The sequence below is a fragment of the Gavia stellata genome, chromosome 10 (genome assembly GCF_030936135.1).
Source record: "Gavia stellata isolate bGavSte3 chromosome 10, bGavSte3.hap2, whole genome shotgun sequence".
NCBI lineage: Eukaryota > Metazoa > Chordata > Aves > Gaviiformes > Gaviidae > Gavia > Gavia stellata.
Window position 1 is genome coordinate 5,803,535 of NC_082603.1, and position 27,714 is coordinate 5,831,248.

General features: G+C 41.5%; 1 protein-coding gene across 6 annotated transcripts in view; it reads right to left on the bottom strand.

Moving 5' to 3' along the window:
* The window catches only part of ABL2 (ABL proto-oncogene 2, non-receptor tyrosine kinase), a 49,772-nt gene that overhangs the window by 7,228 nt on the left and 14,830 nt on the right, over positions 1 to 27,714 (bottom strand). For 2 of the 6 annotated variants that reach the window (XM_009814045.2, XM_059822318.1), the window contains exons 1-10: positions 13,083 to 13,188; positions 9,401 to 9,571; positions 8,320 to 8,615; positions 7,394 to 7,666; positions 6,517 to 6,601; positions 4,633 to 4,810; positions 3,807 to 3,991; positions 3,369 to 3,521; positions 1,768 to 1,857; positions 311 to 484 (exon numbers count right to left, since the gene is read on the bottom strand). In XM_009814045.2, the coding sequence (XP_009812347.2) occupies positions 311 to 484; positions 1,768 to 1,857; positions 3,369 to 3,521; positions 3,807 to 3,991; positions 4,633 to 4,810; positions 6,517 to 6,601; positions 7,394 to 7,666; positions 8,320 to 8,615; positions 9,401 to 9,571; positions 13,083 to 13,188 (1,711 nt within the window). Of the gene's footprint in view, positions 1 to 310; positions 485 to 1,767; positions 1,858 to 3,368; positions 3,522 to 3,806; positions 3,992 to 4,632; positions 4,811 to 6,516; positions 6,602 to 7,393; positions 7,667 to 8,319; positions 8,616 to 9,400; positions 9,599 to 13,082; positions 13,189 to 21,376; positions 21,396 to 27,714 lie in introns of those variants that run through there. The other 4 variants (XM_059822319.1, XM_059822317.1, XM_059822316.1 and 1 more) reach the window with 3 other exon arrangements.

Sequence of the window (27,714 nt, forward strand, 5' to 3'; positions counted from 1 at the left end):
AAAATCTCTTGTTGCGTTGACAGTTTCAAAACTAAAGTTGACATTTAAAAAAAAAATACAGCAAAACTAAATTTAAAAGAAAAAAATACAATGGGATTTACTAAAAGAACATTGAACGAGCTGCAGTGTTTTCTATTCGCTAGTAAATAATTGGGCTGCTGAGGTGGCCACTAGCCCTAATGACCCAGCACTGCAAAGCACCTTCCCATGTCACGTTGTTCTGTTTTCTTCTGTTTCTCTGGCAATTTAAACCAGTGGCAAGCCCATCCCAGAACACATGGCCTCACTGCCGCTGTCCCAGTGCCCATACCTGGTGCTGAGCTGGAAGCAGAGTGCTCCACAGTATCTTGTGTTCCTTCAATGTTCTCCTTGTTCTCTGCCTGTTTCTTCAGTGTTCTAGTCTTGGAAGGAAGCATGGGTAACCGCGGCAAGTAAGGAACTATGGATGAGGAGGAGGCTGTTCTTCCAAGCTCCTCTGCTACCTCTGTAAGGAAAAAAAAAACCAAAACAAAAAGGGAATATTTGGAACAGAGACCGGCAGAGGAAGAGGAAAAGAACAATCTGGGTCTTTACTGCAAACCCAGACTGGCAAGAAATACATAGTTTATGGATTTAGTTTTTGCTCAAGTCCAGAGGTATTCGGGGTAAGTAAGATGTTTTTCATAATTCTTTCAAACTCATTTGCATCTTTATAAATTCAGCAGAAAACAAAACAAACAAAAAAACCCACAAACAACCAGTGGTAGGATCTGTACAAGAGGTCCCGTAAGAATCTATCTGTCTGCTGGGTTTAAGGGTTGCTCAAGAGCTAAAGCCAGCACTGAATGCATTTGCCTCTGGTTTTAATTAAGGTGTCTCCTGTTGATGCTCCTGGGAACCCCCGAAAGTTGTGTCCTCTCCAGATCTGGATCTAAGCTGTTTTGCTTGAGGCAAAGCACTGCACCTCCCTATTAGAAATGAAGACTGCATGTTTCCTTCCCAACATCAACACAAGGTATGTGATTGAAAAAAAAACAAAAACAAAAAACCAGAAAAAAGCCCACAACCTCCTGGCCACACCAAGGCTGGCATTTTGTGTGGGCCACTTGATGTCCCTATTATAGCTCCTTCCTGGTAGAATTCGATCTGGTGTGTTTTTTCTGCAGTAGGGAAGTGGATGGATCAGCTTCATATTTAACTTAAAAATTTAGAAGATGCTCAAACATTTCTGCTTGTCTGCTGTCTAGTTATCACACTTCTCACCAGTATTTACCTCCTAGTTGATTACGTTTGAGAGTTGAGTTGCACAGATTTGCTCCTAGAAGTAGCTAAGTAGAAAATCCAGAGATTAAGGCACCCTTCTTAAAAATGAAAGCTGATAGAATAATATTCCATGACCTAATTGCTGCAGTCAGTAATGGACTGTGATATGCATACATCTTTCTCTCTCTCAGCATCACTCACTATTCCTTGCTCTTCACTCTGGGAAACAAGAGGTTTCCTCTAACAGAGGAGGCAATATTCTTTAAATTAAATCTTTGGCATCTTTGTGCTCAAATGAAACTATACTGTTCCCTGTACTGGTATATGTCTAAAGTTTATTTAGTATTTGTGCACCAATTAAGAGCATGTATTTGCAGACTTACAGCTAAGAAATTAAGTAAGGGACAAAGCGTCTCACAACCTCCACAGCTAGCAGATGAGCCTTAAAAGCCTGTCCATAAGACATAGCACTCTGGGGGATAGCCTCCAATACTGTTTCAGAAATAAAGCAACAGGGGCTCTCACCCTCAGAGATGCTCGAGTCGTGGAACATGGTTTCGAAAGCCTGGTGGGTCTCAGCAAAGGAAGGTCGGTCTGGTGGGTTCCACTTCCAGCCTGCAATGTGAGAAAGAAGAGTAAGGCTCAGTGCCTGAAATGGGGAGGAGATAAATTTTTGTTCTGTCCAAGTAGACAGAAAATACCTAAGCTTTCTCAACTGTAGTCAGACTCTGATCTCCTACTATTGAACAGGCTTTAGAGTCATTCACAGATATTAATTCATAGCAGCAGTCCGTCACCCTACCGTATTCTAGCAAACGGACCTTGAGAGGAAGGAACCAATTCTAAAAATCCCAGCTGTCTGCCAACTCCACAGTTTTTTTCTGATCTCCCTATCCCTCTTTCTGAATTTTCTGGGCAAAGGAGATTTCCATGTTTGCTACCCTGGCTGTTTGGACTGAACACATCTAGCCCAGTCACAGATAACTGTGTGCGCAAAGCTCTAGGAAACATTCTGCTCGCATGCTCTTAATACTGAAATTCAGGCAGAGCCTTCCAAAAGGAGAAGGTGTGCACCCTGCGGGGGAAGAGGAAGAGGGTGCATTGCTGCAAGATGGAGCTTGGAATGTTATGGAAGGGTATCATGACGAAAAGCATAACTTCTGCAGTTAGAAATCTGCACTAGTGGAATGTATTCTGGAAGCACTGTCTGTCGGTATCACCATAGGGTCTGGAAAGTGACTGGCATTCTGCTCATATTGGGTTGCACTAGTATCATACAAATTCCCTGCTTTTGGGCTTTTGTCAGCTTCCTGAAGGTTTTTTGAAGCAATATGCTTCATCGTTACCCAGCTTCTTTCAGTTTCATAACTGAAGTTCACCCTGACTTTCTTTGACATGCCGGGGATCAGGCATTGCCAGAGACACGCTGTAGAATGGCCTCTTAAGCCGTGGTTTGTATGTCTTGTGCATTGGGGGCCACACAGGTTGCCTGAGTTAGTACCAAGGAGTCTCTTTCCCACCCTGGTCACACTGACAGAGTCTCTCTGCTCACAGCTGCTTACCTTACTCAGCAGCATGGCCTGGTTTGCTCCCTAGGATCTTCAGCCTTTTGCCCAATATATTCTCTGCTCTTGCGGGACTGAAGGAGGCTGGCAATGCTCTTAAACACTGTTGCTCTCTTCCTGTAGCACACTATACCTTTTATTTTTGTATTAGTAGATTTTCAATTTGTTATGGAGCATCAGAGTGCTTTTCAAGGCCAGTGCTAAGCAGCGTGCTTGAGGGATGCATTTTGTGCAACCTTGTCAACTACATGTCCCCTGCACAGGTGCTGTGTTTGCAGAGAACTAAATTTCCTTCGTAAGCGTCCTACTGACAAAACAACCAGTACAGTTTGCCACAAAGTGCTATCCAGCTGTACTCAGAGATGACAGTTTTTGAGAGTGAATTCTTGTTCCCTACAGACCAGACTCATTTTGAATCAGTAACCAGGTAAGTCTCAGGTGACGGGGCCTTTTCCACATTAGCTAACAAAATGGCACATAAGAAGCAAGGAATTACAGTTAACTACAGATTTCTCCCACCCCTCCCAGGCTTTTTCCCCCAATCTGGAAGAAGATACTCACATGCCCTCATCAGTTCGTAAACCTTTGGAGGGCACCCCTCAGGTTGTTCCATCCGATAGCCCTTTTCCAGCAGATCATAAACCTGAGAGAGGTCAATGCCTGGATATGGTGACATCCCATAGGTAGCAATTTCCCATAACAGCACCCCAAAAGCTGCAAAAGGAGAAAACCAAAATTCCTGGTCATAAGTCTGCCCTCCTCTTGCGTTGCTCATTACATTGTGGCCTGTACTGCAGCTTGAGGCAGCAGCTTTTTCTGGCCAGTCTAGGTGAAGACGTGACATGTTAAAAATGCTACTGATTCATGAAGCTGTGGCCTGGCATGTGACCACCTCCTCCCCAAGTGTTTCTGCCCAAGCCAGAAAGCAAGTTTACTGTCTAGGCTGGCAAAGAAAAACAAAATGAAACAGAACAGACCACTGAAGTGGAGTTTTCTTACCCCACACGTCTGATTTGATTGAAAAGGTGTTATAGGCCAGGCTCTCAGGAGCCGTCCATTTGATTGGGAACTTGGCTCCAGCATGAGCTGTGTAGGTATCTCCAGTCATAAGTCGACTTAAGCCAAAGTCAGCCACCTTTACCACATGATTTTCTCCAACTAAGCAGTTCCGAGCTGCCAGGTCCCTGTATAAAGGAAAAAAGCACACTGCTTTATGGGAGCAACAGCAGGGCTTTTGAATACAGTCTTCTGGTTGCATAGCCTGTCCCTCTCTTCTGAATTGGGAAGCACTCTTTTTATACAGCAGGTAAAGACAATGGGAGTTTTGCTCTAGTGTCAGAAATTGAGTGGACTTATTCTTAGGAGCAATAAGGTAAGTCAGGATTAGGGTTCATTCTTTAAATTCTATTAAATTTCCAGTAATCATAGCTGTTAGGATGAAAAGTTTAATGTTTCCTAAGAGTAGGATGAGATCAGGAGCTCCTCACACACTGGTTACAGCTTTATGGCACGGCTTTTTCTGACTGGATTAAAATAGGACTTGGGGTTGACAATGTCTTGCACATAGCGGGTACCTCCAAACAGGACAACACCAACTTTCATAGCTGCCAGGCAGTCGTACACAAGATTCTAAGTCTGGTATGGAAGTCATGGGGAGAAGGTATTGCAAGACAGTATTGATACCTTAATAGCCAATGGATAGGACAGTGTGAAACCTAACTCTGGAAGAAACCACCCCAGAAGGAAGAATTTTTGAGCCACCATGCTGCCAGCCCACTCATCATCGCAATCTGAGATTGTACCAGCTCAGTGTGACTTCACCCACCTATGAATGAAGTTCTTCTTCTCCAGGTACTCCATAGCAGAGGAGATCTGGGTAGCCATGTAGAGTAGTACAACAGCACTCACTTCCTCCCGGTTGCATTCCCGTAAATAGTCTAGGAGGTTCCCGTACGGCATGTATTCTGTCACAATGTAAAAGGGTGGCTCCAGGGTACACACACCTAACAGTGAGGAGGAGGGAGCATGTGAAAAAAGCTTCCCTTTCTTCCCAAGCTTACCACTATTTCTGATTTAATATCTATTCGTCACGTTTTATACCGATGAGTGTTTCTCTGAAAAGTGAAGACTTCCATCTACAAGACCCAGATCAATGCAGGCCAACTTAAAATTCAGTGCTTCTGTCTATTTAGCTGTCCATCCACTTTATGGATAGAGAGAAACATGTCTATCAAAGCACCGCTATTCCTATACAATATACAAGAAGGAGTAGTTCTGTTCTTTGGAGGGTTACAGAATGAAACAGGAGTTATTTTCAATAAATATGATTTGCTTTTCTTACCCTCCTTCACAAAGCTGAAGAGTGGCCAACTGGAAGTAGGTACCTGTCAACTGGCAAGATTTCCAGACTGAAATGTCACTACAGAGTAATGTGAAGCACTCCCATGTGTGCTAGCTGGGTAAGCGATCAGCACGGTGGGACCTGCTCCTAAAGCAGCATTCTCACACATTCCTCAGATGACTACTTGCTACAGTCATTGCAATTATGTGCAAAGTATGTATTAGTGGAGGAGGAGGGCAACAGGATACTCATGTCAAATCTCTGCGAACTCCCACTGCAGCACTGCTGAATGCCTGGTTATGCCATTACGCACATACAGGAGCGAAACACAACTACACTGTGCATCAGAAAGAGCAAAAATACATCTCTTTGATGATGACTCTTTCAGTCTCTACTCCTGGAACCAGACAGGGCTGGGCAGACACTTCATCTGTGCCCATTTTTTAAATGGGTACAGAATAGTTGCCATTATTAAAAGCCTTCACATTCTTCACATTTCTCCTTTCATCCTAGGCTTGGCTTGACAGCTTTGCTCCTGAAAGCAGCAAAAGTCCAGAGGCAATTAAACACTAGTAAAGGTTTAGGGTGTCTCCTTAAGAATCTTTGTACATGTAGAATTAACAGCTATGCAGACTATTTAATAGTGATCATCATATCATGCATTTGCCAGTGAGACAAAGAGGGCACAGCCAAGCTGTAAAGCCTGCAGATTTCTTCCATTCATGTGCTGTTTGATCGGACTTGCATGTCCACTGCCTTGATCTCATGTACTTATTTGGTCATACACAGGGTCCCTTACAACAGCAGCGATCTGGTCATTTTCTGCTTAATTATGGACTGATTTTTCTATTTAGTGCTGCTTTTTCTATAAATGTCTCTGATTTGAGAAGTATGAAGAACGGTATTTCTCGTGCTTCCAATACAGTTTTTGTCTTTCACTTTGAATTTTTTTATAATTTTGTTCTGTTCTATCAGAAAAGTAAGTCATGGAAAATAATTTTTTAAATCTGATTTAACACAGCAGAAAAGGAATCTGACCCTGATAACTGAACCCTGGAGCATGTCTAAGGCCAAGGCTACAAACTAACAGGAGGCTGATATTGCAGACTTTTATATAATGCATAGCTGTGCCTCAACAGCAAAGTTGTCTACTAATGTAAGTGACTATATTTGATGTTTTATTTAAAATGAGTGTCTCTTAGCTCCAATACTACATAAAGGAGTATGGTGTCAAAAGTATCACCCCATAACCTGACCTGATTCAAAAAGTTACATAATACAGAAAAATCGGCCACTGCTTCTAGACAAGACAGATTTCGTTTTGGTGGAAACTCAAGTAAGAATAGAAAGAGCAAGGAATTCACTAACCTAACAACTGCACTAGATTTGGGTGCTTGATCTCCTTCATCACAGCAGCTTCTTTCAAGAACTCTTCCACCTCCATGGTATCTTCCTAGATAAACAGAGAGGCAAAAGAAGGGAAAATTTATCTTCATGACCAAGGTCTGCTTAACACCATGTATCCAAGCTGAATATAAATGACAGCATCCTTATCTCCATTCTGCTGGTTTGGCTTTTACTTAAAGCAAAATACAACACCCCTGAAAAGCTGCCTGGCTGGCCTGCAGCATGGCCAACTGACAGATCTGCAGTACCCAGAAAGCGCTAGGCTTTCTTGTTTGGTAGCTATTGTAGCTACCAAAGCAGTTGTGGCTGGTGAGAGGAAGACTCTCAGGATCACTGACTGAGCTCCCCTGCCTAGCTATAAAAACTAAGCTTGAAAGCTCCCTTACTTAGGGGGTAACGTAGAATTGTAGCTGTTAATGTTGAAACAAACAGAAGGCTTTGAAAAGGAAGATAAACGGAGAAGCTGAATTTTTCCAGGAGTAGGGAAGAGGTTGTAGAAGATATTTCCAATATCTTTGATTTCTGAAAGCTTTCACAGCAATTTTGAGGGAATGGAAGTGGACTTGGTAACCACTTCTAAAGATCTGACTTAGACATTCCTGCAGGAGCTTGCTGCGCCAAAATTCCAGATTGTTTCTAAGCCGCATGCACTGGTGCAAGTTTGATAAACTAACTCTGTTCTGCAAAGCTGCTCTCAAGCATGGATTTTATGCAGATCAGCACGCTCCATTTTCTGATATTTGTATCATTAGGAGGTATTACTGAGAACGTTACAATTTCCTTACCCTTATCATAAATGGTGACCAAATTAACAGCGCACAACAATCTGAAAACTCACCTTTAAGGTTTTCACAGCAACTGTGAGATTGTATTTCTTCCAGACACCAACGTACACCTCGCCATACTGCCCTCCCCCAAGTTTGTGCTTCATGGTGATATCAGTCCGCTCCATCTCCCACTTGTCGTGGATGGGGGACACTCCATAGACAGTGGGCTTATTGCACTTGGGTGCTGGGTAATGCAAAGTTGTCACCAGTCCATCTGCTACTGTTGAGTGATGGTGCACTAGCTCTGCTAGTGTGCTGAAACGGCTTTCTGCTGTCACATATACCTGTTAAGAACGAAGCAGGAATCTACTTAAATGAAGGCAGATGGAAGCTTTCAGTAACACTGGAAAACAGGTACAGTGAAAATGTTCTAGCAGGTTTAAAAAAAGAAAAGGTAAGGGAACCAGACTTTAAGTATTTGTTCTCATGTTGTTAGGCAAATTGATATTAATCTGTGGTATTTTTACCTGCAGAAGGCAGCTAGATATAAGCTATCATTTGAGAGCAGTGCTGTCTCCTGCCTCATGCTTTACAGGACTGGAAACTGGAATTCTTGTAGCCAAGCACAAGGTCCGTTTCTGCATCACTCAACACATTGTACCACTATTTGATCAAGGTTTCAAAATGCTGATCAAAACTGGTGACTTACCAAAGCTCTGCTTGTTCTAAGCGGACCAATGGAAAGATATCACCACATCAAACCACAACTGCTTTGCTCCCTAGCTGTTTTCAGGCAGGATAAGTTCCATCTGCACTTCTTTGCTGAGTTACCACCGAACTCTTGGCATACGTGTTCTTCTTTTATATTAATCAACCAGCAGACCTGTTTTCTCTCACATACATCCCTCTCTTAACAGTCTGCAATTTGAGATTCCGTACCACCTCTTAATTGATACCCTTATTTCCTCTCCCCACAGCATTATCCAGAGACCCTTACCTTTCCATCTGAGGTGGTATTGATCCTGTAGTGGTAAACACGTCCTTCGTACCTGAGCGAGATGGATAGCTGCCCTGGGCTGCTCTCGCTTTCACGAACCAGGAAGCTGCCGTTGATGAGACTGCTCAACAGATACTCTGCCGCACTGCGTGACACTGGCCCATGGTACCATGAATGCTTTTCCAGGCTGTTCACTGGTGTGATGTAGTTGCTTGGTACCCAGCCCTGCCCATTCTTTGAACGTACCTCACTCCATTCACCATTCTGGTTGTAACCCAGCACTCGCAACTTCTCACCTATGACCAGAAAGAAAAAAGAAAAATAAGCCCTGTGCAATCTATTGGGTCCAATCAAAGGAGACACTCGCTATCAGCTGACTAAGCCTTGGTTTAACAATAAAAATTTGCAGCAGTGATCCTATAACTATACTGCTATATATATATATATATAAAGTATTTATAAAGTAAAGTTTCGGACAGAATACCTAGGATACTGTTCCCCGATTTACTGCAAGTGAACAATCAACTCAAAAAGCTTCCTGTAGTCCAGCTTTTTAGACTGAAAAGACCTTTTTTTTTTTTCCCCTTGGAAGGAGGAGGTTTGTCTCCTTCTTGAGGCTTTAAACGGCAAGTAATTTAAAACAGTTCTGCAGCAGGTCATATTCTGATATACGTACTAAACAGAAATAGAAAATCTCTCTACAATTCTTAATTCTTCATTTTGCTCCAGTTGAAAGTGCTGAATTCTGTTACCATCAATAATGTAAAGGTTTTCTTCTCCCCCTCCCTAAAATAGGTGTCTTGCAGGGCTGGTGATTTGGGGACCCTAGAACAGGAACAGCTGTAGCTGGGCTAGACTGTTGGGCAGTGTTATACAAAGCTGTGTCTGTAGGAGAACTAGGAGAACTGCCTGGCAGGTGCCTCTCCAAAACGAGCAAGAGAGTCTGCTTACAGTCATCAGTTCAGAGAATAATCTTCTCTAACTGCACTCATTCCTATTCCTATCCAGAGAAGGATTCTGCTTTCTATTTTCTGTTGCTAAGTTTTCAACCTAGTAGCTGCTCTGCAATTCACAGCCTTACCTTTGGTGATACTGAGCGTGTTGTCACCGCTTGCTACAAAATCGTAAAGTGCAACAAAGAGATTGGGATCGCTCTCAGTGGCTCCAAGCAGGTTCTCCTTGGAGCTCCATCTGATGGCTTCATTCAGTGCCTGGGGTTCAACATCGCAACCATAGGGGCGGTGCAGGGCCTCTGAAGAAAGAGCAGAAGAGGAAATTACTTTGTGTACAATTGAAATAGATCAAAACCCAGCGGACAGCAGAGCGAAGCTCCTACTGCACAATATGCTCTTTATGGAAAGGGAACACCACGCCTGCACATCTTAGATCGGTGGTTTTCAACTCCCACTTTGCTGACTCTTCATTCTATAGGTTACTTCTAACAGGGGCTGGAGAAGGTGATTAACTGCCTATATACCAAGTAGCAAACTATGCATGTAAAATTTCTATGTAATGTTTATTATATATACTTCCATTTATATACACCTCTATTTGAAAGTATCTAAGCATTCATAGATAAAGAAATGGGTGAGAAATTAAGTGCTTTTTTTGTTAGGTGAAGGAGTGAAGGAAACATTTCAGCATTGAAAGATTATGTTTTATGTCTTTATTGTTTCTGTGGCTGAAATAGGTAGCCTGGATCTGAAACCAACATTACAAATACAGGTAAGACAGACTGAATTATGACACAAATGAGATTTATAGGTTGGGACAGTAACTGATTCAGTATTGTCAGCAGGAATGATGGTGATTTGCAATACATTTCAAGACTGTGTAAAGAAGAGGTGGAAAACTGACAGGGACAAAAAGTAGTAAGGGTGATGCTACGTATTTAGCAGCAGTGTTTCTGAATACCCAAGCAGTTTTGTTTTGCTCTTTCAAAGGACAACTGATGCAAACTTGACAGTTCGGGGGGGGGGGGGAGGGAATCATACTTATTTTATAGACAAAAGAAAAAAGTTCCCCACAGTTCCTGCAAAGACCAAAACCACAGGGTTTTGGAAAGAACTGTAGTAAAAAGCAAAACTGTTTGAACACTTCATGGTAGTGCTATGCCAAGACCATCATTGACTTTCTAACCCATAGAGAGGTTTTCCAGGAACACATAGCAGAATTAATTTCAATATTAAGACAAGAGAAAGAGCGATGACGTAGTTGCGTATGCGTGGGCTGCTCAAGGGGGCAAAAAACTATGAAGGGGTAAAGATATAAATATTTTATCTGATAGCACAACTGACGTAAGTTCCTGTCCCAATATATATTTCCAAATTCTCTTGTTGAACTTACTTATGGAAATTCACTGTAAAAAGATTTCATTAAATGCACCAAACATAAAAAATCCTCTTTAAAAAGTTGGATGCCCCCTTCACTTTACAGCGATTGCTTTGACCCATTTCTGAGGGGCTGAGAAGTCAGGCTCAGGCTATTTTTAAGCAAACCACTGCCAGAGAATGCGTGTATATAATACCCACCTCCCCGCACTCCCATGAGATTTACATTTGTGAGCAAGACTTAGTCTATAAGGCACTTTAAAAGAGAACAAAGAGCTGAAATGCAATACAAGACAGGAAAACTGGGAAGTCAGTGAGACACAAAACAGGAAGAGGCCTGTGCCAAGTAAGGCAAACACATGCCAAATCTGTGTCACAGGACAGAGCTCAAGCCTGGAAAATGAGGATGTAGGGGGGTTCCCAGCAACAACATGCAATTTTCCGACTGTATTGTAGGTACGTGAGAAAGTAAATGGTTGAGGTTTGTTTCGTTTTGTTTTTAAACACATAGCTAAGTGGCTTTTGACTGCATTTCTGGTAATCGTTCAGAGTTATACTGTTTGCATAACCTGCTCACCTTGCAATTACTTAATAACCTACCTCCCGAGCCTTGCCAAAGTAGCACCCTATCAAGGTTCTCCTACCAAGAACAGAAGTGACTAGAGGTGATTAAGCTATCAAAATGTCACTTCTTTGATTTCACTGTCTGCAGATACAATATTTACCTATGCTTCTCATTCCTAACCATCAACTGCAATTAGTTTTACAATATACTAACCCATCAGACTGGGTGTTATGGAAAAGAGAGGAAATCCCAATGTCTGCTCAGCTACCTACATTATAGCATGGCTGCCAATATCTCACTGTAATTTTTTAGGGCTGGGTGGGTGCATATGCATGTCCAGTTGTTAAGCACCAGGAAAGAACACCAGTTCTTAAATTCAGCTCTCTTAATGGAGTAAAAATACATATTTAATTAAATAATACATTCTTTATAGTCCATGATGCAGTCTTTATATCCATGATGCATTTGTTCTGAATCAAAGCACACTTTAAGTTTCTTTCTCAAGCCAGAAAAGCTCATGAACTGAGCATCCAACCCCTCCTTCACAGACAGCACAGAGTTAAGCATTGAACCACGCACTCAGTGGGCAAGCCTGAAGCAGCCTAGTATCAGCTCAGAGTCAGAGCTGCTGCCGCAAATCCCACGACCAGCTAGGCCTGCCCACGCTGAGCCCAGCAGCGGGCACTTTAGCCAAGGCAAAACCAGCAGAAATGCCACCTGCTGCGTAGTGCAGAGCAGCTCTGCCCACACGAAAACCATTTGCGGTGCTGTGCTGGATTGCCAGCGAGGATTCAAAGCAGATGTGGGACCACTACCACTTCTTTGGGAATGCCTGGGAGGCTGGCACATGTTCTTAACACCCACTTTATGTACAAAAAAAGCCAGCAGAAGTTAATGTTTGATGAGGAGCTTCAACCATTTAGCTACAGCGCTTACCTAAAAATCACATTACCTAAAAATCAAATGCTTTTAAGAGTTCGTGTCTCACTAACTTCCTTCACTTCCATTTTTAGAGTGACTTCGATGCTTAAGTAACTGCAAACGTTACCCAATATCTACTAAAGCGGAATTTGCCACGATATAAAAGTACCTACTGCAGCTTATTATTACATAATAACCTATGCTGCTCAATACGGTGTAGGATCTCTAGCATCCAACATGTAAGGATATGGAAGGTCAGTGAAACATGATAATCGCATAGACCTCATTAAGGAAACGAAGATAACTAAAGCATATCACAAATGATACCCCTCCAACTGAATAGTCTGCAAGCTCTATTCACACCAAGAGTAAGGAAATGAGCTGGCAAGTTCTGTTTTATATCAGCTCCTTTTAAAGGCTAACCATAAATCATGTATTACCACTTTCATTTCCTATACAATGGAAAACTTACATCATCATTCAGCGTACAAGTAATACATGGTCATGCAAGGAGGTTAGGCTTCATCCATCTCCTTCCTTTTCTTTATTCCCACAATACAATTTGCTTCTCTCCGGATATGAATGCTTTTCCTATTCAGCCAACATGTAAGGGGTGTTTTGTCCCCCACCCTGTGCTGCCAACACTGCAATTACCAATCTCTTCAGTCCGAGAGCAGGAGGTAGGATACACTAAATCTTAAATTTTAGAGTCACATCAAGTGCTGAAGTGGTTTCTATTTCTGAAATACTAACTGTGCAACTGCTCATAAAAACGAAGCATTTCAATAATACTAAAACACAGATAAAAGCAAGCAATCTCGCTCCTGCCTGTGGCTGATCTCGTAGTACAAGACAAAGATAGACTTGAAAGAACCCACATCCTCCTTGAAGCACCTGGAGAAATACAGGAAAGGGATAGCACAGCATTACATCCCTGAGCATCATACCTGTGAAACTCACGCCAGGCTCAGAGGCTTCCTCGCCAAGGCAGCAGAGCAGCTTGCCCTCTTTGCCATAGCTGCTAGACTGGAAGAGGACCGTCCCCACAATCATGCTGTGCTTCACAGCAAGCAGAAGAGGCTGCTTGACCCAAGAAGTCCTGGGCTGCCACTGCCAGCACAAATGTCACCACGTGCAGACAATCACTGCTCGCAAGGCTGGCGGCCAATGAAAAAGCAAGCGCTGCTGAGCGGGTGCAGGAGAAACTGGGAAAAATCAAGCTGTGGGTTAACGTGGTTATTAGCTGGAAACGAGGGTGGAGCTTCCCAGGGAATGCTGAACAAACAGAGGATGTGGGGACTGGAGTGCAAGTTGAAACAATTTTGAGATGAGCTATAAAGACGGAGTTTTATTCCACTAAGAGTTAGGCAACAAATTGTTTGGGAGGAAAGCAAACAGTTTCCTTGGAGAAATTCCTTTGTGCAAATCATAAAACAGATCACCCATTAAGGGGACCGCCCAGATTGATTCATTTTTCCACTCCACATACCGTTGCTGGAGCACTGTTTACATGCATCAATAGGAAACGACGTTGGTGAAAATACACGTCTAAGAGATGTACAAGCATTGAGAAAGTAAACACTCTTGAACATTTCAGGATTACAGAAAGCAAGGGCACTACAGCACACCCAGTCTGAGCTGCATATTTGCTGATTTACTAAGACTCAGGACAGGTCTCTGAAAGGGCATCATCAAATTACCTCTCAAAAACGTAAGATTTGTTGGATGAATTCTTTAAAAGCCCTAGTTTTCTAGCAAAGGCTGTATGGTTTGTAGTAGGACAGGCTCCTCCTAACACATGGGAAAGGAAGGGTTAAAGAACAAGCCATCACCATGGCAGTCTCACACCTGGGAGGGTGGTGGGCCTGCAGAGGGGTATAAAAGGGAGCAGGGAAGGGGAAGCAAGTGGTTTGGCCATTTGTAGGGGGAGAAGAGCTCTTGCAGCCCACCAAGAAAGGCAGCTGCACTATGTGATGAGGACTCAGATCAGGCTAAAGGTAAGAACCTGGCTTATTCCAAATGCTTGTGTTTTGTAACGCTGTGGATGTGGAAAAACACTATATAAAACTGTGGATATGCTGTGGTGATGAGGAGTTGCTTTTTCCCATATGGCCTGTGACATGAGTTATCTTCCCCCACCACCATCACCTAATGTATGTGGAAAAACTAACTAGACAAAGAAAATACCTTAGGATACTTGCATACTGTTGTCTTCCAGAAGTTCTGACAAGCAGGTTGACCTCCTTTCCTCCTCCTACAAAACCAAGCTCAGTGAATCCTGCAGCATGCTACTCAGTAGTTACAGATTGAGATACCTTTACTTACAAGCTCCTAGGCTTTATCTCTTTTCCCCTTTGCTTTTTTACTCTTGCAGTTTATTGTTTTCTCCCCTCTCTTACATACTCTGAGTACTCTTAATTACACTGGTATTTGTACTAACCTTTGTGTATCTATTAATACAGAAAGAATAAGCAGAATTTGTAGGGAAAGACAGCATAGCCTCAGAAACACATGGATGAGCGTTGTGACAAACAAGCTTTTCAGGTGCTGTCTGGTTGATAATGGGCTCCTGATGTGAATCAAGTAGCTGCTGGCACTGGCATTATGGGCAAGTAACATTTTGGCTGTAAGCTTGCTGTAACAGGGCAATTCTGTGCCTGCACCCTACCAGCCACCCCCCGAAGGTGTTTCTCAGTGAGAAGGACACTGAGTGTCCCTGCACAGCGCATAGCAGTTCATAATGTCCTGTCAAACGCACCCAGGCAGAATAAAATCAGGCATATTTCTACCTTCTAGATGAGTACTATTTCTTTTACAACTAATTTTCCTAGATAGTTATTTTACACTGTAGGCCATCACCTTGACATGTGCATCCACCACATCTGCATCCTGTTCCTATTCTCCTCACAGTAAGTGCACAATATAAAATCTTAATTCTGGTATACTCAACTTCCTTGGCGGAAGAATCCACCTTTCAAGCACAGCAGCTCTTCCCAGCTCTTTAGACTATTCCCTGTGGTGCCCTTCAAAGCCGTTTCCTGAGAGCGGTTACCCTTCCTGTACAACTTAAATCATCCATTTAGAAGCATTTCTCTAGTTCTTCCAGCAGTGGGAAAAAGTTGAATATAAGGAAATCATGCTGACTATGCTACTTTGATATGTATAGTTCAGGGAGCTTCTAAAAAATTCGCAGTACTCTGGATTTATGAACCAACTGTCAATGTCTCTTAAATGTGTAAATAGCAATACAGCTCTGAAAAGGATTTGGTGGTGTTAGCAGCAGGCCACAGTGACTGGTTTGTCAACGAAAGGAAGAGAGACAAAGAAAGGGTTATAGGGTAAATACTGGTTATTGCATACAGTCTCAATCTGATATCTTAGCATTTTACATCAAAAACCATAGGCTATATATATGTGTGTGTATATATATACACACACATGGTGTTCTATCTTCTGGCTTCTCACATACCTCTCTTTCACAAAGGGACACTTGAATACAAGGCCACCAAGATCCCTGCATATGCCACATCTTTCACTTTTATTTTCACTTTGAGTTTTCAAACTACCAATATAAATATCCATGATGCTATTTTACACACAGACTCATTTTATATGCTTGCTTTTAAGACTATCAAAGAATAGGCACTGGTCAACTTAAAGCATAGAAAGTAGACCATCAAGTAACTAACGACTGCTAGTGTAATTCGTATTTTCCACTGCATCTTCAAAATGTAATCACTTTACATCACTAGACTCCAACATCTTTAACCAGCTTGTTAGTGGGAGGACTTCTGCCTTAATGAATATGAGGAAACAAAATTGATAACACAGCAGCAAGTGGGTTTCCTATTTTGCTGACACGATTGGAATAGTATCAAGTTCTACAGTAGCTTTGTTTCTGAAGCCACGTCTCAGCACTTCCTACTAACCAAAAACACTCAAGGCAAACTACATACTAAAAAGCAAACCAATGCTGAACAGGCCAAGTTCCTGCTGTCTAATAATGTGGTAGCATAGAAGCAGACCTATGAACTTTCTTTACCCTGAAACAGACTTCAGCCCTTACCTAAATGGACCACCTAGTCTTTCTGCTGGCATACATGTGGCCGTGAAAAACACCAGTTTAAAAGAGTTCAGACAGCTCGCATATGGCTTTGGTAAAAGGCAGGCAACCTAACTAAATGCCATTCCTAGGTGTTCCTCTCCTGCAAGCAACCAGACTCTTAATAATGTGGTTTGCTTGAGCCAAGCATAGATCCATAGTTAGTCTTTGGGCCTCCCACAGAGTGGTGCAAGGTTTAAGTACTGTCAACAACCCACTGAATAAAGCCAAGAAACACATCTTCAAGCCAAGAACTTGGAATGGGCAAGGAATAGGTTTCTATTTATGGTATCAGGCTGGGAGAGACAGAATGGGAGGAGACTTCAGAGTCAGTGACAAAATTGCATCATGAGCTGCTCACATCACATAAAAAGAAATGTTTCAAGCCAAGATGGTATCACCATCTTGCCTCAATTATTAAAATATATCTGAAATAGAAAAGGTTAATAAAAGTGATCTTTGGTATCAGAGAGAGAAATACATGGAGAAACCTGAAAGCTCTCCATTCACCTGACCTCTTAGGAGCAGATTTCTTTTGCAACATGATAAACTGCTGCATATGATATTCCCCCTGCATTTACTTAATGGTTAAAGTGGTGGGTCTTTACCCAGAAGATGTGCTTTTTGGCTAGCTTGATATAAAAATCCAAGGGAAGACAAGGTTTGGGGTTTTGGCGTTTCTGAATTTTAACTAGTAGAAGGAGAGACAAATTCGTCTCAATTGATTTAGTTACACCAATGTATGAAGAATACAAGACATGGTCTGTCTACCTGAACATTACAAGAGGTTAGCTATGTTAAGATTTTGAAAAAAAACCCAAACAAACCAACTGTTGATAGAAGGAACCACCTGTCTTCTGTTTCACTGGTTCCAGTTATCCTCTCCCTTTGTTATTAATACTATCAAACAGAGGTGTCTCTCAGCCCATTTCTTTGCTCAGATGTCAGTGACACATATGTATACCATTTCTTCCAATATCAACCTAATGCAGCACTTCCCTATTTTTTCCTCAACTAATTCATGGTAAAGAAGTATCTTTTTGGTGCAGAATCCAGTATAAAATAAATCAAGCTTAAGCTCCAAAGTATTAATTTGAAAAAATCTTCATTCAATTCCTTGTTGAATGCAGGATGCATAAATCTCTTCATAGATCAACAACTGTATAGGCTGTAAGTGACCAAACCTTCTACTATAGCATTTGGTAGCTGTTTTAAGAGAGAATTTCAAAGTAGATGAAGTATTGATGATCTTCAGTACAAACACTGCTACCTCAATAGGCTGGCTCTCACTACCTCCAAGATTTTCTGTCCTCACGGAACTCTGGTAGGAAAGTGACTCTGGGATAACTGCAGCTAGCAAAATGACACAGGTTTTTAGATGCATTTAAAAAACATTTTAGGGTGAGGAACTCATGCAAGCGCAGGAGAGCTGCACCTAACAGTCATTAAAAGGTACAACTGATGTTTCCTGTCACAGGTACTGGGAATGGTCAGAAGCACCAGAATCCACTCAAAGTACCAATCTGACTTCTTTGAATGTGCCTCTGGGTGAGGAACCAAAACCCAACAGATAGTAAGAAAAATGCTTTCCTGCAGTGAGAAAGATTTTTAATACAATTAAAATTACGTACAAAAAGGATTTGAGAATGAAAAGCTACCAGTGTAACCTTAGCAAAATCCTGAATACTGTATCAAAATACTTGTTACCTTAACTACTAAGGATTTGTTCAGCTCCTACAAAGCTAGTCAGCTTTGCAATTGCTGGTGTTTAGAAATAACCAGAGAGACCACCAATTTTAAATGCTCTGTATTACATACCTGTTTCCATTGAGTACTGAGGTGATGAAGTTCCAATCTTTGTCCCTCTGAATCCTGACTATAGTGGACAGTAACTACTCCCACAATGACACTTTTAGGGAAAGGAGTGCTATGAAGGGACACCCGGATTTCAAAGGTAACTGGGAGACTGCATACATGTAGATCAAAAGTCTATTTGACATTCTTCCTCTGTCGTGGTAAGTTCCAGTAAACCTCTCCAGTATGAAGGGTAAGGAGGATTAGGTCACCCAGTCCTTCTCCAGGGAAGGTGGGATGGCCAAACATTATGACCACTTACAGCAAGTCTTTTAGCATTTTTTTATCAGTACTTTGGGAAAGAAGTGCCTAATGTGGATTACACTTCACTCCAACAGAATTCCTGAGGAGTCGTAATACTGGCCAGATCAAAGTCAAGATATTATCTACCTCCCAGCAAATCAAATTAATAGCTACTTACTCATGCAGTGTTAAACAAACATTTGCAGTAAGGGCTCTTCTGCAAAAAGAATACTTGAAAAATCACAGCTCAACTGACCCCTAAGCAAGCCAGAAGTATCTACACTAACAAAGTCTAGCTGGTGAGAGGTTTATTTTGCAGATGTAAAGCATTAACTGATCAGACCTTTGAGTTACAATGACATAGATGTCCAAGCTGCTTTTCAAGTGACATAATCACATCTTACTAGAAGTCCTACAGTATTAGGTACTCTCCTTAGACTCAGCACCTGGAACAATGACCACATTAAACTGTTTCTCAGATGGCTTTCTGAAATGTATTTTTAGCCCTCCTAGCTAGAAGGAAAACTTGGAAGGAGAGGGTAGAGCCTAACTCAATGACTTGTAATCTCAGGAGCGAAAGAAAACATCAATCTAACAGCCCAAATTTGAGCTGGTGTCACAACTTGAGGCCCAACTAATTATTTTTGCAAGTGCCTTGGACAGGCAGCACTGCTTACCTTTTGGAGGATATTCGGAGGGCAGAGCTCCCCAGGTGAGCTGATACAGCTTCAGTTTCCAGTACATGAGTTTAATTTTTTAATGCAATCCCAAAATGCGTGTTAGCACAGATGCGACTTCTCAGTTCCATCCACCCACACTGAATATGCAGCAACTGCCAAAGCTACACAGTACTTCTGTTTTAAAAAAAAAATCACTAGCTAAAAATAAATCACAAAACTGTCAACCTCATTTGTCAGCAACCAATACGCTGTTCAAGCCATTGTCCACAGCCATTTTCTTCTCTTGAGCAAAGAAGGGTTTTCCTTTTTAAAATATTTACTTCATTTGACTAAAATACTCTTGTGATCTTGCCTCCTTTGAAATGTATTTGTCTTAGAAAACAAACCAGCGTTTCCTTTTGTCCAAGGAAAGCCAAGCTTTAGCATGAATACTTGCCCAAAAATTGCATGCTGTCTTGTTAACTTCAGAACCAGGGAAAACTCTTAATGTGGATGCTTCTCAGGAGATCCCCAGTCTGACATTCAGCGGAGCCCTGGCTGAGGGAGTTTTAGGTGTCTTGCTCCTTCTCAGCCCTACGGGCTGATTCACTTTTGTGGGGGGCAGCGTGAACACACACGTATGAAGTCAGAGAAACACATCCATCGTGCTAAACTTAGTTACTGGCTGCTGAGCCACTTCCCGTTGGCGAAACCCAGACACTTGTAATTGGCTCCGCTGACCAGACAAGGGACTCCATTCACCAGCGCCGTTTCCAACAGCTGCTAAATAACCAGGGTAACACAAACCCCAGCCTCGGCAGAAGGTGAATTCCTAGCTCAGCGCCGACAGCTTTGCAGTTTCAGGCTGTGTGACTACATTTGCTTTTTCAAATCTACTAACAGTGGTGTTTAGCCCTCGCGGGTCTGAGTCCAGTATTAAGACCAGAATGTACTCACTGAAATAACATTTTTGGAAAATCCTTTCTGGGTTATGGCAGAATTAATACAGCTTTGAAGGAAAAGAGATGATAGTGAGACTGAGCAAGTTCCATACTCCTATTCTAGAAGTAATGAAAGCTACAAAAAAGTCACTGATTGAATTGCCAGTGTAGTAATAAAACCAGGTTTATTACAAAGAAGGATAACTGTAAATTAATAGACAGAGATTATTAATAATTTGAGTGGATCTGGATTGAAAATGCTAATACAATTAGGTGGGTTTGTGACTGATATTATACAGTAGAGATCTGGTATTTTTTGATAGAATAACAAAAGAAAAAGTGTTTTAAAAATAATTTATTGATGAGAGGCAAGACTAGCCAATATACTCAACTTGAAGGAATTTTATGCTGCTAAGATACAAATGTGTATTTTACATATATCCACTATTGTAGTGGTAACATCTAGTGTAAAGTTAGGCACTGAGATTATTTTTTCTTTTTAGGAAGTACAAGTACTTCTTGGTTGTTAACATCAAAACTATAGAACATTTAAAGTAAGTATGATAGGAAAAACAAGCCCTGCCTCTCGGATTTAGCAGAACACTTAAGAATGTCAAAAGCAACTCAGCTAGCTGACAACTGGGATTCTTCAGTCACGTAACAACCACCACACCGGGTCACTTATAGCCCAGCATCCTGCCTTTACCATTGCCAACAGAAGTTGCCTGGGGAAAGGGTAATAATATTATTCCAGAATACTTTCCAAGCCTCCAACATGTTGCAGCTCAAGGTTTTCTGAGCCAGAGCTGGCACTGTTGTAGTTAAGCTTCCTAACAGGCTTCTTCCATTATTTTATTCAGTTGCTGTCTGAAGTAATGCAAACTAAACTCAAATAAACAGTATCCTGCTGCAATGCTATCAATAGTTCAACTGCACATCGTAGAATCAAGAACAGACTGTTACTTGTTTTGAACATGACATCCACTAGTTTGATTTGATGATCCTCAGTCTGTACAGTGGCAAATCCTGAACGATCACTACCTGTTGGTGCTTTCCCTGCCACTTGTGACTTTTACAGTCCTTTATCTTATTCTACTTCAGCCACTGCTCTTCCAGGCTGAAGGGTTTGTCTTAGGCAGTCTGATGTTGTTACTGTCTTTGGTCACTTTTAAATAGTCCTCCTTTGATTTTTTTTTTTCTAGCTCTACTGCACCCCTCCAGATAACCACATCAGAATTACGTGCAGTATTCAAATCATCGCTTTGTACAGTGCCAGAACTATTCATTTTTCTATTTCTAATGCTCTGCTTTTTGGACTATAATTCTAAATGTTGTCATGACACTGTCTTATTACAGCTCAAAGATTTATTTCTATTGTTGTAGTAGTCAGCTCATAGCCAAATACCTCATAGGCAAAGCCAGAAACATTTTCCTCTATGTACCACCTTCCACATGTTTACACTGAATCTCGTCCTTCTTCAACCTGCAACCTCCTGCAAATCTCAGTCAACTTTTGTCTCTACAGTCTTTAATAACAATATTATTAGGAACTTTACCATCTTGCTATTTGCTTTCTTCATCCTCACATCATTTGGCATAGTCCAATAGCAGCTTTTAATTAAAAAAGAGGTGAATCGAAGAAAAGTTAGAAAGTTAAGTAAAAGGCATTTTCTTTATTCCTGTTTGATAGCTGTTTCATTTCTAGCACCTTTTCAGTAAACAAAACCATAAATGCATTCCAGCAAGTTATATATTATAATCAGTGCTTAGTACAGTGTATGATCTGGTTAAGTCATCAGATACTGCTATCCTACGGTGAGGACCATTTAAAAAAGACAAAAATGACTTTGCAAGGGAAACCGCTGAACCAGAAGACTGGTTAAAGAAGGTATAATTGGCTTCAGGGAGAAATACTGCAGGAGATGGGAAACTTGAATGTGCCTGGATGCAAACAGAGCAGAAACATCCTGTAGGTGATGTTTTTTTCTACTAACTTGTTTTCAGAGCAGTAAAAAAAAGCAAACAAAGTACAACAGTGTGGAAATGAGTGACTTAATTCCCCAGAAACATCAGGCCAAATCTTTTGACCAGGTTAAAGATTGCCATTTCAAAAACCAGAAACTGCAGGGAAAATGCTTAGATTAACCTTAAATTAGGCAAGCAAGGACAGAATCTGATCTATAAACAAATAAACACAATAAAGGAGGTAGCTGCAATTCCAGATTTATCTAGTAATTTGTCAAAAGACAAATCCCCCAAGAGCCAAGATCTGTTGCCAATTTACAATGCTAACCTGAACACTAACAGTTTGTTTTTCTGTAACACCGCAAACATTCCCTCCTTGCGCTGGGGAAATATGGAAGAGGAAAACAGTTGTATGGCTTTATCTAGGATTGTAAAGGGTTTTGAGGCAATCCTAACTAAATGAAATCCTCTTTTATTGAATTGGTACCCCAAAACCTTCTATTCACCTGGAATAAGAGGAGATAATGTAAGCTATATTGTAAGAGTAAGGCAGGCTTTTCAAGACTGGATTATGCAGAGTAACTTAAAAGCATGCTAAGATTAACAATGAGAGGGGAAGGGACTAATGCTGCCTTAGTCCCCTCAAAATACAGATGCTCTAAAAAAAAAAAAATAGACGTGTTCTTTTAGACTGCTTCAGTGATAAAGTTCAACTGAGTGCTACTTCCCTGATTTTAACCAACTCTAGTCCTCTTTTGTTATGATTTTCATCATGTTGCTTAGAGGTTTTTGAACAGAAATGCAAAATGACAAAGAAAGCATTCACTCCCTTCTAAAACAGATGCAGCAACTAGAAAAAGCAAAGAAATTACTTCATTTTGTCACTTGCTTGCCACACAATTACTTGACTAATTTTTCCTGTTCAGAGGGTGAAACAACAACTCAATGTTGACACAGGCAGGGAATAAGACCCACTGCTAGTTATTTAAAGAGCCTTCCTCCCACTTAATACTGTCATAGCTGTCCGAGACATCTCTCCTGCTGCCAGTATTTGTGGTGGTGCGATTGGGATGCTCAGAGGATTGGTCAGTATATTGTCAGCAGTTTTTAACTGAAGACTACTCTAGCCTCTATTGCTGCTTCTGCCTTTGGGTGCCACCTCCCCCAGTGCTTAATTTACTCTATTTACTATATATATTCTGCGGGAGGAAGGAAGAGGGAAAGGGCTGGAAATTCCCAGTGTGAGGTCTAACATTGCAGCTCACTCAGCAGTTTGTTTCCTCTCCCTCTGTAAAGTACTGGTTAGTTCCTAAATTGCATCCATCTCCAACATCAGTTTTTGTGGATTTTACTGTGGATAGTAATATGCTTTTCTACAGAGCCAAGGAGTACAGCACATCAAAGAACTAGGAGGATGCAGCAATATTACCTTGCCGCTTGTGGCACTGAAAGAGTTTTTACATCTGCAGCAATGGTAGCATTCACAAATAGAAAAGCACAGAAACTGCCATTCAAGTTGACACAGGTTATCACTGATAGATGATGTCCATGATCAAGACAAAAATATGGCTTTAAGTCATACAAATCAGAGAAATCAAGCCATTCATATAGCTCATGGGAGTACCTGGAGCCCACAGGAGGAATGGTATCTGTACTCTGCTATCACCATCAATCAAAGAATGGGGAAATTAATGAAGTGCAAGATGACTTAACGTAAACTAGAAAATAAGATCTCTGAGAAAAGAACATTAGCTGCATTCAGTTTCATGGCAAGATTTTTGCCAGTTGTGCCATACAGATTGCTTTGAGGGAGGTACATAAAACTGTTCCTTAATTTAGGAGTGTTGGTTTATGAAATGTAAATTTTGAACTGAGATTGAGACCAAAGTCTAACTGTGCCAGCCAGAAAGGAACTTGCTTGCAGCATCCCCACATCTTCTGGTTTGAAAGGCCAAGAAAGGTCCCTTTATCTTGTTAAATTATTTTTTTTTCTAATTCAGCAGAGTTCCACCTCATTCCTACTTCCTCCCACTCCACAGAAAAACATTCCCAGTTGTTGCTGGCCTATATAGGTTGTCAGGACAGCTGACTGCTTGGATTACACAGGGCTGTATTGTATCCCCTCCAGAACCAGCCACCCTAAGTGCTTCCTTTGGGACCAGGGCTCACTACTGGGCTGATACCAGCACACCAGGTGCTGTCTTGAAGTTGCAAATGCCAAGACAACAGGCAGTCCTGCAAATGCTCCTCTCAAAATCATTCTCCCTCTTGAGCCTCTTACAGTACAAACCTACTCCAAATCAGCTATTTGAGTAACCAAAAGCGTGGTGAACTTGTGCTCAGTTCTGACTTAGCCTCTTAAAGCAAAGGGACAGAATGCTGTCTTCTGCCTTTTGCCCAGGCACTGGAAACTAAAGCAGCTCTGGCTTTTGGTAGCTTGGGAGAACATTTTTCAGTTACATTTCTACTATTTACAGCAGTTAACGATAGCAATCCTGTTTTTACATGTTTTCAAACTAACTGTAGCTCGCCTCAATGCAGTAGTTAGAAAGAAGAATATTTACCATCCCATGCAGATACTGCTTCCAGCCAAGGGCTTCTCTATCTCATCCTTATGGAGACCTCTTACTTAGCACTACTGCAGGACAGTCAGTCGCTGCCAGCTTCTTGAGATGCCACTAAATCCCTGCCTTTTAGGGCATTTCTCTATTGGAATTCCATGCTGTTGCGTTACCTAACTGTCAAATTTCTTTGAAAAAGTACCCTTGAGGTAAACTACAAGACATGCCTCAGCTCAAGAGCTGCTATTCAGCAAGCAATGGAGCATCCAGAAGCAGATACAATTTACTCCTTGAAAGCTGCTGTACCACATAGGTTTAAAGTGGGTCTTTTAGCTTAGAAGGACTTTATAGAATCAGAAGCTAATTAATATTTGAAATATATTTGAAAGGTCTTTAGAATTAATGACATGTTTCCTGCTCATCTACATCATTGCCAGAAACAGTCTTCCCATTGCTTTCAAGCTACTTTAAGCACTTAAAGCCAATATAACTATGTGCTGCATGGGCTGCTTAGAAGTAACAGCTTCCTGGATAGCTTATAGAACTAAGCAGATGCCAAAACTGTCAAAAACAGTGAGGGAAGTGAGGCAAGGAAAGATGTTTATATGGACATATTATTGCTTTGAGAGCTAAGTCTCTTACAATCTAAAATAAACCATACAAGCATAACAATGTTAAATTTTTATAAAGCCTGCATGGTCACTCCCTGAAAAACTGAACCAAGAGCTGAAATTTAGAAACCTGGAAGCACCCAGCACATTTAAGCTCCTCCATCAAGGATGCTGAAGCTCCTGCATGAAGCATCAGCAGAGATTCTGGGGCAAACACCCCTTAAGGTCATGCTTTCATCATGAACAGTAGATTGCCTGTGCCCCAGAAAAAGGAAAACCTCTGAAGCACCCACAAAGACCAAGTGAAGCACCCATGACAGTGAACAGCACACAAATCCATGACTGAAATACAAAGGTGAGAGCCTTGTGAATACCCAGCAGAGACCTGCATAGAGTACAAAATCTTCGTTTTCACTAAAAAGATCAGTAAATTAAATATGCAGGGTCACACCTCAGGTTCCGAAGCCAGAAAAGCTGAGTAATGGCAAACATAAAATTGTCATGATCAAATACACCAAGCAGAATCAGCCCTCAAAAGGACTGACTAATCTAGGTTGGCATGTTCTCTTATTAGCAACGTCAAATGTGACTGTTTAACTAAACTTCTATATTGAGAATTGGGTCTAATTAAAATGCAGCAGAAGATTACCAGTGGAAGAACTTAATTCCTAATTACTACAGAAACTAGACTAACAGATTTAGTCACAGAACTGAGACTCTTTTGGCAGAAATATTGGTCAAATAATCCATTTGTTTATCCAACTTTAAGTTCACACCTAGTTCAGCTTGAAGGACAGCCAGCCTTTTCCTTTAGTTGTCAGTCTTACCAACTCGATGACAGCAATGAAGAGCTGCTGTTCATAAGCATGGGTTATAATCAGCTTTTCATTCAAGGAATACGTGTGGCATGGTAGAAAGCCATTAAGGCCAAGAACTCAATGAGCACTGAACTAAAATATGTGTTAAAAAACCCACCCTTAAACTAGATAAGAGGTGATCCTATTCTTAGAAACGTGGGGAAGTAACCTCTTAAGAAGAGATACTGCCTTTGACTCTTTAAGCATCTGAGTTTACCCACTTCTGACTTTCAAAGATTCTAAAAGGACAAATTTCAGGGGTTCATTTCAGATAGCAGCCTTGCTAAAGAGGTACAATGCTAAGTGTCTGTGTGTAGCCTATTAGAGATTTTTCTTTTTAGTAATCCGAAACAGGATTCATCAAAGCCCTCCCCCAGGCACAAGAGACAAAACCAGTGAACTATTTTGCTAAGGTTTTGAGGGTGCAGACTGAGCATGTGGCTAAGTGAACCCAGCAGGCAGCTGCTGCCAGATCGGTGGCTGTTGCCCCTGCTCCCAGCTGCCTCCTTTGCTGCTTCCCATGTCCTCGCACCCACGTTCATCTCACATGCAGTAAGCTGGGTCAGGAAACCAAACTATCATTTCAGAGTTTTCTGTCAGTTTAGCTCCCTGGACTGGCTCACCACAGGACTAGATGAGAACCAGTACTGGTAATGAAGGAGCATGGTGGTGGGTGGGGACAAGTTTTCATCAATTCAGCCTTACTGCTTTGTAATTCAGATGACCAGGATACAAACAGGCTGTACCCTGTAAAAGTTTACTTCAAGATTAGGTATTTCCTAGATCAACTTACAACCCTCTCCATCACAGAAAAAAATTAATGCAAGTATTCTTTGAAAATTCCTGGTGAATCTTTTGGAAATTATATATTGTGAATATTGTAGATAGATGACTTATAACGGACTTCATACTACTGGTACTGCTACTGTTGGCCCCATTAAGGGGAAATTACGTTAAACACAATAAATGCATGCTCTAGCAGGAAGACTGAAACTAAATGACTCACCCAATTAAAATATGTGGAATCTAATGATTTTACTCCTAAAGAAAGGGTAGGGCTTCCTACATAATGACAGGTACAACATAATTATGGGGAAACCGACAGTCTTGGCTTTGTTTTTATACATGAAGGTGGCTGCTGTAATCTAATTCAAATACATTAAATGCAGGTCATTTCTTTAAACTGGGGAGGAAAAACATTCAGGTCTGGGTGTGGAGGCCTCAAACCAGTTTTATTGGGCAGTTTGCCAATGTTATGAAAGCAGTATTATCACGTAAGGGTGGTAGCCTACTCTCAAGGGAAAAATACAACTGGAAAAATGAGCATGTGCAAAAAAAGTGCAACCTGGGCAGGGGAAAAGAGGAACGAGAATTGGGAGCACACTGATAGAGCATAGAAAAACATGATGGTCTATATGAGCATTATTTATGTTTAGAGGGATGTGGCATCCACACAGGCTCAGACCACCAGAACTCCACCTCTATAAAGGAGTTAGCATTATCTTGACAACTTGAATGGGGATATGTAGCCCTTACAACCATCGTTAGAGACTTATGAAAAGAAACACTTCAAATAACTCCTTACCCTAATTAAGATTCATAAACTGAGCCTTCTGCAGCTGTTGAGATTCATCTCCTGTTTTTGTCTAGAGATTTGGGGTGGGGATCATTATGGAGAGCACAGACCCTGGCAGACATGAATGCTAACTGCGCAGCTGTCTTCGGAGGCACGCTGCTGAAAGGACTCTGCATTCCTCATCAGAGACCAGGCCCGAGATGCGCAGTT